Here is a 15,908-nt window from a genome sequence, read left to right as displayed (position 1 = left end):
CTGATCCAAAAAATTTTTATTAATATTTGAGGAAAGATTTTAAAGCCATGCAATTAAATAGCATCTACATAATGTATTTTTAAATTGCCTGTATTGGAAGGATTACAATCACAAAAGATAAGAAAATATATAGTTATCTTAACAGTAGTTTCCAGGTTGGTCCTAATTTTATATATTTTACTAAAGAGAAAGATGGAGTTTCAAGTATGCTGCTGAGTTAGAGTATTTCCAGCAGCATTGATATATAGACACTATTTCCATAGATACTATTTTCTCTACAGAAATCAATATTTTAGCTACTTATTTGGGAGGAAAATTAATCAGAAAAATAAAAGAAGTACTTTTCTTTGACAATTATTTCATATACATAAATCCTTCCTGTGGGCTAGTACATTTGATATTATGTTTAATGTCATAATTTAAATAGGAAAAAGAATCCGATATTTCACATTTATACTTTGAGGAACAATTAATGTTAAATCCTCTTTTAAAATTGAAAATGAGATATAATTCATAAGCAATACTCCATACTTTTTACCTATTGCTCTTAAACCCTAGAAAGGAGTAGTCTGAATTTTAGGTGGAGAAAGTTTATTATGTAAAAAAAATATATGTTTATAGTGATACTCTTATTGCTTTAGATTTATGGTGAGACAACTCTTTATTCTTCAAAAAAACTGAATCTAGTTTTTAAACCTTTATTCAAGGGATATGACATCTGTTTATAATAAAGTTCTTAGCTTTGGTCTATAAATATATATTGATATGTATTGTCCCTATACTTAAAAATGCATGGCCTTCAATGCTACCATTAAGACAATTATAAAATTAAGAGAAGAATATACAAGTCAGCTGTGGTATATAAAATTTTTTACATTTATTTATTGTACTGCTAAGATAGATGAAAAAAGTCAGTAACTATTTCATACATTTGTAATGTTGAGTATCTGGGCAAAATTAACTTAGAAGTCAAATCACCCATATCTGATTAAAGTGTTCATATTTCTAATATTTGGAAAAAATTCAAGAGTACATTTTTACATAATAAACTATGAGAGATCTAGATAAGCCTTCCACCTTTGTCCTTTACCATATATATGTTCAATATGTAATATATTAGGGCCTGTGGCAGACACCTTATCATGAGAAACAGTTTCTCTCCTTAAAGAGCTCATGGCATAGTGGGGAGAGAGAGGGACCCTATCATCAGCCAGGCATCGAGTATGACAGGATTACATCCTTGGAGGAGGATTAGATGCCTGGAAGAGGTGTGTTCTCAACTGAAGTTTGAAGAGTGGGTTCACCACAAGAAGGAACAAGAGGGGGGGGCGGTCATTTCAGGCAGAGTGGACAGCTTGTATCAATGCAGTAGAGGTCATTGCAGCAAGGAACTGCCCTATGTTGAAGGATCCGCAAGTGTTGAAATGTGCCCTGAATAGGAGAGAGTGGCCAGAGATGAGGCCAAAGAAGTGGAGCAAGTCTGGGTCTTAAAGCACTTGAGGTCTGTACAAACCTGTGAAATTGTTGGGATTTTATTATTGAAGCAGTAGGGAGCCGTTGAAAGATTCTTAGCAGAGAAGTTCCATGATTTAAATGATACTTTAAAAAAAAATTATTAATTTGAGACTATACAGGATATATCGGAAGGAGCAAGACTGGAGGAAAGAAGGCAATTAGGAAGACTTTGTAATATCTAGGCAAGGAATACATAAACGTACATGTATGCATGCATGTATGTATGAATTCTTTCATAATGAAGGGAAACATTTTTTGCCTTGTAGTTTGCTTTTCTTTCTTTAAAGGACTAGAATGACTTTTATTGAGAAAGTAGCCATTTTTACTTTCATTGGGAATTCTGCATTCTATCTAGTTTGTATCAGGCCAGCCAGAGCTTATTTGAGCATAAGTACTTGGGAGCCCAGAGATTTGAGCTCTGATTTGCTATGTGCCAGTTCAGATCAAGAGATCTCTTCCAAAACTACTGATGCCAAATGATCTTAAAGCCCAGAGGACCCATGATGGAGCTATGTATATATCCTCCAAGGGTTTGTGTACAGATATAAGTAAAGACCGTGGTTAAATTGAGCTGAGATTAAGAGCACTTCAACACTGAGTCAAAAGATGTGCAATTTAATTTAGGCGTTGGCATTTTCTTAAATTATACATTCAAGTGTGTATACTCCTTAAATAAAGTAGTATTTCAACAAGGAGTTTTGTTTTAAGAAATAGGTAATTGTTCTCTGAAATGCATCCCTTTGATGGAGGATGCTCAAACTTCAGTGTGTGCAAAGATTACGTGGGGCACTTGTTTAAAATGCACTTTCTGGTGCCTCACCCCTGGAGGTCCTCATCTAGTACGTCTGTGGTTAGGCCCAGGAACTGTAGCAACAATCCAGAGGATTCTGAGTTCCCTGGACATTCAGGGAACAGAGTTGTGACCATAAAACTGAGTTTATGATTCTTCTATGATGTACATTTTAAATTTCTTGTATCTTCTGAAAAAGCTTTCTTTGGGGAAGATAAGGAATATCCCTTAAGGGTAATTTTTTTGTACATAATTACAAAGCTGGAGATAAGTCATTCCAGATGATTTTCATTTATAGGTCATGGAAGGAATTTATTTTTCATATTGTTTGCTACATTGTCTCATAAAACACTAAACATTTATCATATAAATTTCCTATGATCTGGATCAAAATAGTAAACAGAAATAGAGAGTTAATCTTCCACTTCTATCTATACTGGTTGATACTCTTAAATTGTACTTATGTAAAGTACAAATTTAACATTATGGAGAGAATGATTGTGCAATTGTATTCTTTCCCCATTTTTAAACTTAAGCATCATATTTTAAAAACTAAATAATAAATTATGATCACACTAATTTTGAAAAATTACAGTAAAATTAAACATTATGTACATCACATATGTTTTGTACAGTATTTCTCTTTATAAAATATGTGATTTATGGGTAAGTTAATATGCCTATATGAAAGTTAAAATTTGCATTTCTGAGGGTTTTGTTCTTGGTCTTATCTCAATAATGTCTTTTGAGCTACATGTAGTAAAAGTTAGAGTAGGAAGAAAATAGAACTCTTTTGGTTTTAAAAGGAACCTTTTCATTTAAAAAAAGAGTTCCCAGGTTTATGTTCAAATATTCCAAAGCATTTATACAATGATCAGTTAATTATTCAGGACATTACTAATTATTGGCTTCCCTTCTAAATAATGCAAAATATTTACTTAAAATTGGAGTACACTTCTGTTTTGAATTTTGGTAGAAAATGTGTGGGTCCCCTGCCCTCTACTTAATGCTGTGACTTGGTCTGTACTTAGGAGACAAAGACTTTTTAATCAAAGAATGTGTTCTGATGGGAAATAACTTTGCTTAAAGAAATATTTTATGAATTATTGGCTTAACCTATAAAAGAGAACCTTCTTTTTTTAAAACCATTCATAGATCTAGAAAGCAAGATTGTTTGTTCCCTAGACTGGAGGTGATACCTGTGTGGGCTTAGCAGTCCTGGCATAGAGGATAATAGTAAAAGACTAGCTTATTTTAAGAGAGTTTGGTTAAATCAGAGGGAGGAAATGAAGAGCCTTCGGTTGTATAGTTTCCCAGGATTCTGTAGGATTGGGACGGAGCAGTATGGCCAACAGCTAATGAGTCCTCTTTTCTTTCCCGTCTCCTGCAGTCATCTCAACTCGGACTCCACCTCCACCCTCACCGTTGCCATTTCCAACACAAGCTATTCTCCCTCCAGCCCCATCGAGCTACTTCTCTCATCCAACAATCAGATATCCTCCCCACCTGAATCCTCAGGATACTCTGAAGAACTATGTACCTTCTTATGACCCATCCAGTCCGCAAACCAGCCAGGTAAAAATGAGAGAGAACATATAATTAAAGCACAGGTCTAACGGTAAGCCCTGAAGCTTACTTAGACAGTGTGTCTGGCAGAACAGCAAGCTTTTGAAATCCATCTTCAGGAAGTTTCTTGGTGACTCACTAAGTTTTTATTGAAAGGTGGCTGAATGACAGGTAGGAAGTGTGTTGCCCCAAAGGAAGGGGCACATTTGTGAAGATGTTCTTGGTTTGATGTTTTGGGATTTTCATTGAGTGAAGAGAAAGTTAATGCAGAAGGTCCACTGACAAAAATGTTCTGAGCTGGAGTTCACACCTCTGAAATACCTGGTTTGACACAGAGACAAAGTGCTTATTTCAGGCAGAAGCGAAGTATGAGCTAAAATAAACACACACAAAAGACCTTACAGTTGTATTTATAGACCAACTATTAGGTATTAAAATAAGCTTTGGTAATGTAAACATTTTCAGTGTTTGATGACTACTTGAATATTCTTTGCTCAGACATGACTATGTTTCATAATGAGTGACATTACCAGAAGTCTTTTTTTTTTTTTTTAATTTTTATAGTGGTAAACACTGTGCAGTGGCTTTAAGGATTCTTTGTATAAGTGTAGTGACTCATGTGCCTTCCTCATTCCCTAAACATGTGGTTTCTCCTTTGGAGAGGTCACTTCATGGAGATTTGGTATAAGAGGATTTTCCACAATCAAGTAGACAGTCTGCCAAAGCTGGCTCTATCAGTCATCGTAATATCAAAAATCTGTACTGTAATTTCGATCTTATGGTCTGGTATTTGGCTCTGCTGTTTTACCTCCAAGACTCCTGTCCATTTCTTCTCACATTTTTTAACGTTCTGCGGGATTTTCATAAGTGTTCTGTCATTAATGCTGTTCATTTACTAAAATGCCAGTAAACGGTATGTGCATATTAATTTAGAATTAACAAAGAAAGATCTGAAAAAAAAATTCCCTTTGGTCTTAATTTAATTGTTAACACGGAGCAAAATGGTCCCTTCTGGGTTTTTTTTTGTTTTTTTTTTTGTGAGTAACAACATGTCCAGCACTATTTGGGTTACTTAACATTAAGTTATCTGTACTTTTAGCTCCATTGACTAGTAATGCTAAACTAAGTATACTGTTCTTGAATTTTGAATTTAAAGTTAAATGATTTGTGTTTTAGAAGAAAATGTTCAAATGGTGTAGCACTTTTAATGACTGTAATAATAATTACTAAGTAAAACAGTAGGATCTTGGTATATCAATTTAGAAGTAAAATTTGCTGTCAGAGCATGGATTCAAAAGTCTCAGTTCCATAGAGCATTTTGCTAGACTCAGCTGGGAACAGTGCACACAAGGTCTGATTTTAATTTGTGTAGAATTTCCATGAATAACAAAGTCTAATTAAGACATCCATTAAAAGTCCTTAACGTTAATTCAGTGTGGAAAATCTTAGAGTTCCATTGGATTTTTTTTTTTTAACTGATGTCTTAATTAGGCGCTGTTAGGGGAAAAATTATGCAAATTAAAATCAGGGCCTTAGTGTTCTGCATTTCTTTAATTATTCAGTGCTTGTTTTACGTATATTTCAATTTCTTTATAAGTTAAGAGGGCATGTTAGGTGATAATCTGCCTATATTGTTCTCAGTTTTTCTTCATATTTTCAAGGTAAAGACCGAGCTTCTGAGAAGCATCTTACTCTCATCTCAATTAAAAAAAAAAATTCCCTCTCAGGATTTTGTATAATAGGAGCAATGTACTATAAGTAGGATAATCCTTTCCTAATGCTGTTCATCTTCAGCTAAGATGTCTCTCTTTTCATATCTACAATATGAAAGTTCATCTATTAGCAACCTTAAAAGACAAGCTTTATAGTGTAGCTTCATCTGTTTTGAACCAACAGAAAACTGAAAAGAAATAACCTTTCCATTCTTCTGACCCTGAGTTTCAGGAAAGTTGTCTCTATTGGCTTGGGAGTTCTTTCTTTGTCACTTTCACTTTTTTTAAATGAGAGAAACATCTGTTTGTTGCTTTATGTCGATTCAATTCCAGTAGACAAGGCTTGCAGGGTGGGCAAGGTAATATATTTGGTGGCAGCATTTTCTTGACAATATTGTTATTTTTCTCTTCTATGCTCTCAGGTAGGTACTGTCAAACTGTTTTGGTGAACACAATATACAGAAGGGCTTTTTACCATCGAATGTACCACCGATGATAAAACATGATCACTCTTTTTTTCTTGGGGGAGATACATAAAGCAGTCTTTTGCAGTGGTCGCATAACCAAAAGTTGATGGTCTTCTTTAGAAACAAATTGCTTTTTCCCTTTGAAAGGAAAAGTGGGTCTTTATTATAAACTGCAGAGTTGTTTTTGCAGGAACATTATATCTGCTTTGATGTTTAACTTCAACTCAAAACCAGGTAATTTGCACTTCAAAATAGGGCTCTTGATATTCACCTTTTTAGCTCTAAAAATCGGGAAAAAATGAGCACTTGTTGACCTGTTGTCAACTGTTCCTTTCCAGTATCCCCCAGGGCTGCGCTGATTTTGACTGTTAAGTCGAGCAACTGAGATGCTTTGTCCTCCCCACAGCAGTTTGGAGATTAATTGCATTGCTGCTACACCGATTAGAGTGAGACAGTCATGCTATTTAATGGAATATTTTAAATAAAATTAGTCTAAGATATAACTCTCTCCTAGGTCTCCATAGGGGGAAAAAATCTGGTCAGTTTTCCTGACTTAAATACTTAATTTACTCATGATGAATATGTAGGATATTCAAAAGTTCATTTTCTTTATAGAATAAATAATGTGGCCTCTGAGGCACCCAACTAAGACTTACTTCACGTCTCTAAGTTCTAATAGTGAAGTGTTCTTAGCTGTTTATCTTTTTCTTTAAAGAAACGTCTACTTGTAATTTATGTGCAGGCATTTAGATAAATATTCTGTTTCATTGCTTTTTTGACTTTAAAAGTGGTACAGATTATAAAGACTAAACATTTGTGGAGAACACCCTCATAGCAAATTGTTGTGTACGTTATGTACTGGTGAATTCCAACATGAGCATAATTAAAAATACCATTCTCTGTCTAGAAAAATACATTCCAGTATTTCTTCAAACAGTGTTCCCTTAGAATTTTGTCTCCCACTATGGACACTAGGCTACAACTCAGATAATAATATCTTTTCTATCACTGCCTAGCGGATTTTCTCTTTAATTCTCACAGATGTCAACAATCAGTGTTTTGTGTGACTCTCCATGCCCAGCAATGGAAGAGTAACTCAAAAAGCAGAGTATATTTGATTGCCCTCTGCTTCACTTCAGCACATTTTAATTTACGTTGGAAATCTTTTATTTGTAGGTGTAGGGTTGGACCTAGTTCAGCGTTTTATATCATTGTGTGGACGCTGGAATTTTAAATATTTAAAATATCATTCTACCTGCTTATATTAGTAAATCGTCACAAGTCGAGTGGAGATTCTAAGATCAAAATTGCCTGATGTGTGTTTCTGAGTGCACCTGTGTGTGAGCAAGGGCTAGCATTTTTGTATGCCAAAGAATGGGCCTTGACTATAAATGATGGGAATTGTTGAGTTTGACTCCTTTGGTCTCCTAGAAATTCTTGTCTTCCTTGTCTCAGTGATATCATCATTTAGGTAAATTTTGTGTTCTGAAAGCCAAAAGTGACCACGAAGAGCAGATAAGAAGGTAGCACTGATTCTCATTCTCACTAGCTCAGTAAGGACTTCTGTTTTAGCCTCGGGCTCAGCATTGAAGTCTCCACTTGAGTTTTCTGTCCAACTCAGTGGAGGGATCAGTTCTACCTGGCTCTCGGGGTGTTGTAAAGATGACTAAACCTATATAAAGTGCTTTGAAGCTGAAGACTTTCTTTAAATGCTGCTGCTTCTTATGACTACTAACCACTGACGAGCCTCTCTGACTCAGATCTGAGAGAGCTTGTGTGGCGGTTGCACACAGCACGCGGGGTCCACTCAGCTGTGTGTGCTGAGTGGAGTTGTTGGACGAGACGACTGCCTTTTGGAGTGTTTCACCCGGCATTCTGTTTTTGTTTTGTAGCCTAACAGCAGTGGTCAAGTAGTAGGGAAAGTGCCTGGCCATTTCACTCCTGTCTTGGCACCCTCTCCCCATCCCAGTGCAGTGCGACCTGTGACCCTGACCATGACAGATACTAAACCCATCACTACATCCACTGAAGGTGAGGCAGCTTCACCTACAGCAACCAGTAAGTATTTCTGTAGGAAATGAGAAATGTCCATCAAAGGCACCGTTGGATATCTGATCCAAGGTGGAAAACACGGCAACTTTTCCAGCTACCCGACCCGATGGAGATTTCTCATTTATGTGGAACTAGCAGGCATGAATGTGACCTGGCTCTCGCAAGCTCTCTCTTATCAAATTTCACTCAGTGCATCCTATTTGAAAAGGGAGAAGCTTATTTGTTTGAGTAAATAGCTATAACATAAATAATAAGTCATGCCTGCTTGTTCAAGGTATACATTGAAAATGCACTGAATAACATAACAGTGTACAAGGTTTTTATATCACCCGAAGAGAGATTAGGTAATTGTTAGTTATTGGAGCGTTCCTATAGAAATTAAGCCCCTTCACAAGGCAGGCTGAACCAGTACCTCTGTAAGATAATTGCATGTTTACATCACTGCAGGTTATGTCATTGTGAGAAAACAGTCACACAATGTTGGGTGGAGAAAACATTTCAGAGCTGAGTATTAGGCACATGTAAGCTACCTGCACTTTCATTGTCTGCAACTTTAAAAAAAATTTTTTTGATTATTTAGCCTATTATGGTGCATCAGGTATTATGATTTTTAGCATGGCCATAACATTTTAAATGTCAGAGATTTAGCCAGTGAATTTACATAGCACATACCAATAACCCAAATGATTCCTTTGCTTCTTTGTATAGAGTACTCATAAGTACACAGGAGTTATTACCCAGTTTTTCAATTGGCTTCATCCAAACTGCCAGCTTTTTAGAACTGGAGCTGGTGTGCACAGATTGGTAAAGTGGAATGATAAAATTCCAGTCGGGAGGAATTAGCATGCTTCTCGTCAATTATACGTTAAATCCAGAGCTTCTATTTTCATTTTTAGAACAAGAAAATCCCTATGCTCTGGAAATTCCTGTGTGAAATCACAGAGATTTAGAAGTACCACTGGCTCTTTCTTTCTTGGCCATTGGAAAGTGCTCTTTTTTTGTGGCCTCTGAAAGACTAGGAAGGAACCCTACAAGAAAAACGGACAATACTTGGAGTGTACAGTGAACTCAGCATTTCTTTCTCAAAGTTCATGAGGCCCCATCAAATAATAAAACCACACAAGCTTGTAATTCCCATCAGTAATCATTAATTCTCAGTAACTGGTTTGTTGACAGAGGGTCCTACACTAGTGAACACTTCCCTGAATGCACAGATGGATGAGACCCAGTCAAGGAAGAATAAGAATCCTTTGTGCTACAGGTTAGCTATGTACATTACAGTCACTAAAATGCTACATCCAAATTTTAAAAGTGGATGCCTTGGGCATCTTTGAGCAAACAATGTCAACACTTTAAATAAAAGCAAATAGAAAGCAAAGCTTTTTAAGTAGTTGAAAGTTGCAGAAACTTCTGGTACCTACTCTTATACTGACATTAATAGATTACATTCAAGGGAAGATCAGACCGAAACGATCACAGCTCACCTGTGGGAGTACTGGCAGCCTGTTTGTTAATGAATTGTTCTTATACTCACATACAGGTTGATCAAAAAGAGATCTTATTTGACTTATAAAATCATAAAATATTCAAAGGAATGTTTTGGTTGTATAAAGATGGCTGCATCAGTCCATTTTCCACTCCTGCACAAAAGCGATATAGTGAGTCGTTTTTCTTTCCTAGAAACAAAGTTGTCGCTGCACCTCCCCAGGCGCCACTGATGAGAAATTAGCCATTGAATTCATAAATCAGAAAAATTAAGGAAAACACAGAGGCCAAGGAAACCTCTTTCTCGTGGTTGAAAAGAAAGAATAGCACAGACTTGGTGCCCACTCTCTAAGGGTGAGGCTCTTCTTCAATGGTGTGTGTTGAATTCCAGAGGTCTGGAGATTGAATAGGGGACACTGGCTGCTTAGGGCTGCTCTTGAGTGAGCCCTTCATTCAGGAATAACTAAAAGGTGAATTGTGAGCATCTTCACCGTTTTAAAAAGTTGACCTAAAAAAGCCTCAATGGGCCAAATGAACATGGCAGAATTAATGTATTCGTTTTAAAAACGCCTTTTAAGAATTAACGTCTGGATTCCTCATTAATCTGATGGTTTTAAACCAAATATTATAGCTTTCTTCAGACCTATAGATGTAACATAAATGATGAAAATTTACTTTTTCTGTTTATTCTGACATGGAACAATGGGATTGCTTAGCGCTGGGAAGATACATTAGTCCTTTCCTTTGTGAAAAAGAACAAACATCTTAGGACTAGGGAGATGTTTTCTTTGAAAAATTCACTGCACCAAAAAGTACCTGTACAAAAAGTACTTGCAAGGTGAGACCGTAATAATTTAAGGAGTATCCACCATATGTCAACTCCCTCTCTGGACCAATCACAAAAAATTGACTTTTTGTGCTTCTGGAAAAGAAATGATTTTTTTCAGAAACATTTCTATCAAACTTAAGGGCATTTTCACATTAAATAAAATACTGAGCTAATTCATTCTATATGCTATAATAAAATAGCCTTCTCCTTTATGTTAATAATGTTAGATATTCTTTTTAGTAAGACTTTTCAGTAAGACATTTTTCATCCTATATCATCAAGCACATCTGCTTAAATCCCATCATTTAAACCTTTCACTTTTTCCTGACAGACTTTCAGTCTGCTTTTACATTTAGAATCACAGACCATCATTGATTATCCCATTATTAGACAACCAGTATCTTGTAAAAAGGTACATCTAGGAAAGGGACCCTTCTATTTAGCCAGTCCTTGGTACTCCTGCAAGACTGTAACCAGAGCATGTGTGAGATGCCCACACCAAAGGATGGGATATGGTTACTGGATAGATTTTTTGGGAGGGGGATAAACCAGTCAACTTGAGGTCAACTGTCATTTATATCAGTGGTATTCACTCACATGAAAGAGAAGAGAAAGACATTGTGTTTTGTTTTTGTTTTTTTTTTTTTTGGTTGCAAGTCCCACTTCTCTGGGTTTCTTTTGCGTGGACAGGGTGTTCATTTGATAGTTCGCAATTTTTATCTTTGTTTTTGTTCTTCCTTAATCAGCCTACACAGCCTCAGGCACATCTCAAGCCAATCGATATGTGGGACTAAGCCCAAGAGACCCATCCTTCCTACATCAGCAACAGGTGGGCAAGTTTCACCCAGGTGTGATGGTGTAGCCACGCTTTTGCATTGGTGCTTTTTCTCCATGCTGCCTCTCAGATCTTGACTCAGAACGGGGCTCACGGGGCTTCTGAGAAAGAAATTGATCATTTCATTTTCCAAAATATCTTCTCATTTATCCATTGTTTCTCGCCTCTCTAAACAGGGTGTCTCAAATTGGCTCAAGACCTTTTCCTTCTCTGTAGCATATTTCATAACATCCATGAATAAACAGTGTTTCAGCCAGAGTATTTTTCTGTTTTACTGGCTGTTGAGAGCTCACCAGCCTATACCTTCCAAAGACAAAAATTGTCAATTGATTTAAAAGCCGATTAAAGTAGGAGCACTACACAATTCACAATTTGTGTTTTTTTTTTTTGAGCTCTTTCATATTTTCCAGATGTTTTACTCCTCATTTTGGTATTTTAGTCCCAGAAGATGAGTTTTGAAGCTAAAATCTCAGGCGACGCATCCTTCCTATTTTAATAGGTTTAAATCGGTTTACTGATTTCGGATGTGATAAAACACTTTTTTTTGGTTCTGCTTTCTTACCTCATTTATGTTTCAAGTAGCATTTTAAATTTCACATCTCATTAATGCTGTAAATTTAATGCAAATGAAGTGTTTACCCAAACTGTGAAAATATTACAGCCAGGATTAATGGTAGCTTATAAACAAATTAGCCATAGTCAAAAGCGTGGACCATACAAATACAGAAATCCCACGATTCTAGTTACGGGATGACAGAAATCATTCTAAACGCTTCCAAATTTAAATATATTTTATGACGCATATGTTTGCTGCTCTCAAGTTTTGATAGCAGAGCAGTTTGAAATTAACAGTGTGCAAGATATTGCATAGGGAAAAATGTCTATAATGAATCAGAAAGAGCTGGTATTAATGAGCTTGCTCTTCATTTATAATATAAGTTGTATGTGCAACTGAGTTTTTACAGATGTAGCGAGCCTGCGCAGGTACTCATGCCAGCTTCTTTTGTTCTAGACTTGTCCACCTAGTTTATGCTTATCATGCCTATCTGTGCCTCATGTGGAACTTTCAAGTCCTGCCCAGTTGCAGGCCAGGTGGCAGACTGCTTATATTAAAGGTCACCACATGCAGAGTTCAGAGAAAATCGTAAAGATGATAGCTTATTCAAGATACTTGATGTTTTGCCAGGTTTAAAAAAAAGCAAAACAAAACAAAACAAAAGAGTGAGAGCTAACTGAAAACATCTGTACACAGTTATGAAAATACCAAATAATAATTAGTGGTTTTGCCAGCCATTGGCTTTTCAACATAATTTTCTGAAATGTTGCTTTTTTTCACCTCTAAAATTGCTATAATATGAAATATGCTATAATTACTGTAATATGGTTCTATTTGACAAATGTATATGTTCCTTGTGTTTTTTAGAAACATATGCAGGATTCATAGGTTTAGAAACTTATTCTCTTACAACTCATTTCACATATTTTCAGAAATATTCTTGTCATGAGACTTGCATTCTTAATGACATGTCTCCAGTTTTCGGTTAACTTTTAATTCATAGAATCGTGCCTCTGTTATTTAAACCTTTAGCCCAAACACATTTAGAATATTATAACCACTTTCATGTATTTAGAAGCAATCTTCCCATCCTCCTGTCCTAACCTAAGGCAGCTTTAAGTTTTTAATTTATAACTTATGACTGTCATTAGAGCCTCATGTAATTATGATCACAAAAATTGATTATATAAAAGTTATTTCTTCTTTCACATGTCCAAGGATAAATCAAGAAAACTTAACAAGCATCAGGAAAATACTAGTCTTAACACAGATAGAGTTCTGAGCACATTTTAATTGGAAAAAAAAATATATATATATATATATGAGTTCTAGAACTCCAAACTTTTTTCATCAAAGGCTGCCACTTGTTATTTAAGTAGACAATGTCAAGTGAAGACCTCTTACAATATAAATATGATTAGATGGGTCAAATATGGTGTACACTTATGGAATATATAATGTGTATTGATCTTTGAAAGAAAAATTATATAAGCTTCATAATGAAAAATATAATGTTCAGTTTTAAGTGCCATACAGACAGATAATTTGTCCTCTGTATAGTGAAAGAATTAGTGCTACTTTTTGAATTGAAGAAGCCCTATATGCCAATTCATAATAAGCTACAATTTGAGGCATGCAGAAAATGAGTGTATATGCGTATCATACTATACACGTAGATTACTAAACTAAGGCTCTAGTTAAAAGCTTTCAATTACTTTAATCCTTTCAAATTTTAACAGAATCCTAGAGATGAAGTTTTATGTTTACTGTCCAGGAACAGAGGGACAGGAACAGTTTAAATGACTTCAGTAGAGTAAAGGTTATTCTTTCGTACAGCAGAAATGAGATTGATTTACTGTGTCCTTTCATTACTTTCCAAAGATTTAAAAGAGACCACTCTTCTAGCAGCAGGTTTTAAATGCATTTGGTTTAAAGTACTCAGTGATGAATGGAAAGAAAACTCAAGGGGTACATGAAATAAAGGTAATCAATCATTTTATATTAGCTGGGAGAAATTCAAAATTAGAAAGGCAATGGTTTTAGTCTGAGAGAGTTCTTTTAAACATTCCCCTTAGCTTTTAATATACATGACCCCTTAAGAATAAATATTGTCACCAGGTACATTCTTCAGTTTATTGGCGACTGCTTTATAAAGATTTATCCTTTTAGGTTATGAAAAGTATTGATGTGCATTGTTGAGTGCTATTTTTTTTCTTAGAAAAGAACTTTAATATAGCCTACATAAATTAGAGATAACAATAAATTTAAAATTGTTGAATAATTTTGACTGTCGTATAAATAATCCTTCCACACAATGACACTAAAGCAGAGCTTTCAATATAATTATTCCTAACACACAAGGACACTGACTTCTTAAATTAAGATGGGAAATATTAAAATTAACCCTGTACTCCACTGGTAAGAGTAATACATTCATTTTGGCAAATCTGAATACTAAAAGCATAAGCTTTTATAACCATTAACTTGGAATACATGCAGTTGTTATTAGTAATTATACATCACTGTGCTCCTTTTTATAATGGTTATTACTGATCATTACTGGTTGCTAACTGCCTTGAAATATAGTTTTTCTGACACAGGAATTCCACTACCATTCTAAATGTGATATCTCATCTGAATCTGAAAAATAAAATCACATAATCTTGAAGAATATTTCAAAAAAGATTTCTTTAAAACAATTGATTATTTTCCATTAAAAACAGTCCTCTAATTAGTCATAATAATCAGCTCATGCCAGCTGATCAGAACTTTAAAGTTTCCCTTTATCTCTTAACTCAATCCTGAGTGTTTTTCAAGGTCTGGAACTAGACTGTCTTTGAAATGATTGGCTTATTTAATGCATTCACTATTGGCATGGGGGAAATCTTAAAATCAGAACTTCAATTGGAACTTCATTCTTTAACTTTTCTGTTGGACGATGGTGTGGTGGCTTGAAGGACTTGTGGGTTTTTGGCAAACCGAACTCTTTAGTCTCTGCTGAGAAATGTCTTTTTATGATTTGGAACTTTTTCAGAAGTGTCAAGGACCTCCTCTCTGGCTTGACTTCACAGAAGTTTAGTAAAATGCGGTGTTTCCTTTCCTCCTTATACTTCCTGAACACACTGTGCACATTCATTATGATAGGAGTGAAGAAACCACACTTCCTAAATTTCATCTCCCCAAGAATATGGGAATTATATAGCAGAGTAGTGGGTATTGCTTAGAAAATACAGAAATTTTTGTATAATCCAGTCTAACAATTTTAGTATAAATGGCAAATATGAGACAGCTTACTTGAATTAGCACCAATTTCATATTGATCAGCCTCATAATGAATTTGCTAAATTGCAGGCCTTCTTTCTTTGTAGTCATAGAAAGTTTGGTAATATAAAAAGGTCTAGTTAATTTGATCACCGTTATACTAGAGTGTAAGGCCATAATAAAAGTATAAATCCTTACTGTTATACATCAGTACAACATATTTACAAAACCCTTATTGCAAGTTGGAAAAAAAGTTTGTAGCTAAGAAGCTTCTTGTTTGGAAATAAAAGATTAGTATTCGAAGTAATTCGATTACTATTCATATCAATTACTATTGATTACTACTCAAATACTATTACTATTTGAGTGTCGTGTAGGCAAGGATAATGATCCAGATCTTAGGTGTTTCCCCTTGGGCAGATTTTTGAGGGAAACTAGATGTTCCCCATGCTTGTTTTTCTGAAACTCATTGAGTTGGGCTAAGGTACATATTAACCTTTGATATGGATTTGAGATGGAGCAAATGGGAGGTCACTTTTGCCTTCCCTGAGACAACAAAGTCAAGCCAGCTCTAGTTTATAAAATACAAGGCTTGTTTTCATAATCTCAAAATTATAATCTCCTGACTATATATGCTACTTATCATTAGAGCTAATGAATCAGTGGGCTGATCAACTCAAGTCCTTGCATCACTTCTCACAGTTGCATGGATTTTACTGGTGCCCGGGCTTCCGCATGTTACATCTCTTGCATGATTGTATGATGCTCTTATTTCAATTTCAGTCACTGGGCTACTTTCTATGAAAATGTTTTCAACACTTTTCTTGATAAAAATTTGAA

At 35.3% G+C, this 15,908-nt stretch overlaps 1 protein-coding gene across 10 annotated transcripts in view; it reads left to right on the top strand.

Moving 5' to 3' along the window:
* Positions 1 to 15,908, top strand: part of NFIB (nuclear factor I B) — a 235,712-nt gene that overhangs the window by 194,218 nt on the left and 25,586 nt on the right. For 4 of the 10 annotated variants that reach the window (XM_027105870.1, XM_027105874.1, XM_027105872.1 and 1 more), the window contains 3 exons: positions 3,696 to 3,880; positions 7,943 to 8,108; positions 11,163 to 11,245. In XM_027105870.1, the coding sequence (XP_026961671.1) occupies positions 3,696 to 3,880; positions 7,943 to 8,108; positions 11,163 to 11,245 (434 nt within the window). The remainder of the gene's footprint in view (positions 1 to 3,695; positions 3,881 to 7,942; positions 8,109 to 11,162; positions 11,246 to 15,908) is intronic. The other 6 variants (XM_027105875.1, XM_027105871.1, XM_027105879.1 and 3 more) reach the window with 3 other exon arrangements.

The sequence above is a fragment of the Aethalodelphis obliquidens genome, unplaced genomic scaffold (genome assembly GCF_003676395.1).
Source record: "Aethalodelphis obliquidens isolate GAN/ISIS:26980383/991018 unplaced genomic scaffold, ASM367639v1 scaffold7, whole genome shotgun sequence".
NCBI lineage: Eukaryota > Metazoa > Chordata > Mammalia > Artiodactyla > Delphinidae > Aethalodelphis > Aethalodelphis obliquidens.
Note: the sequence above shows the minus strand (reverse complement) of the source record. Positions and strands in the feature narration are given on the sequence as shown.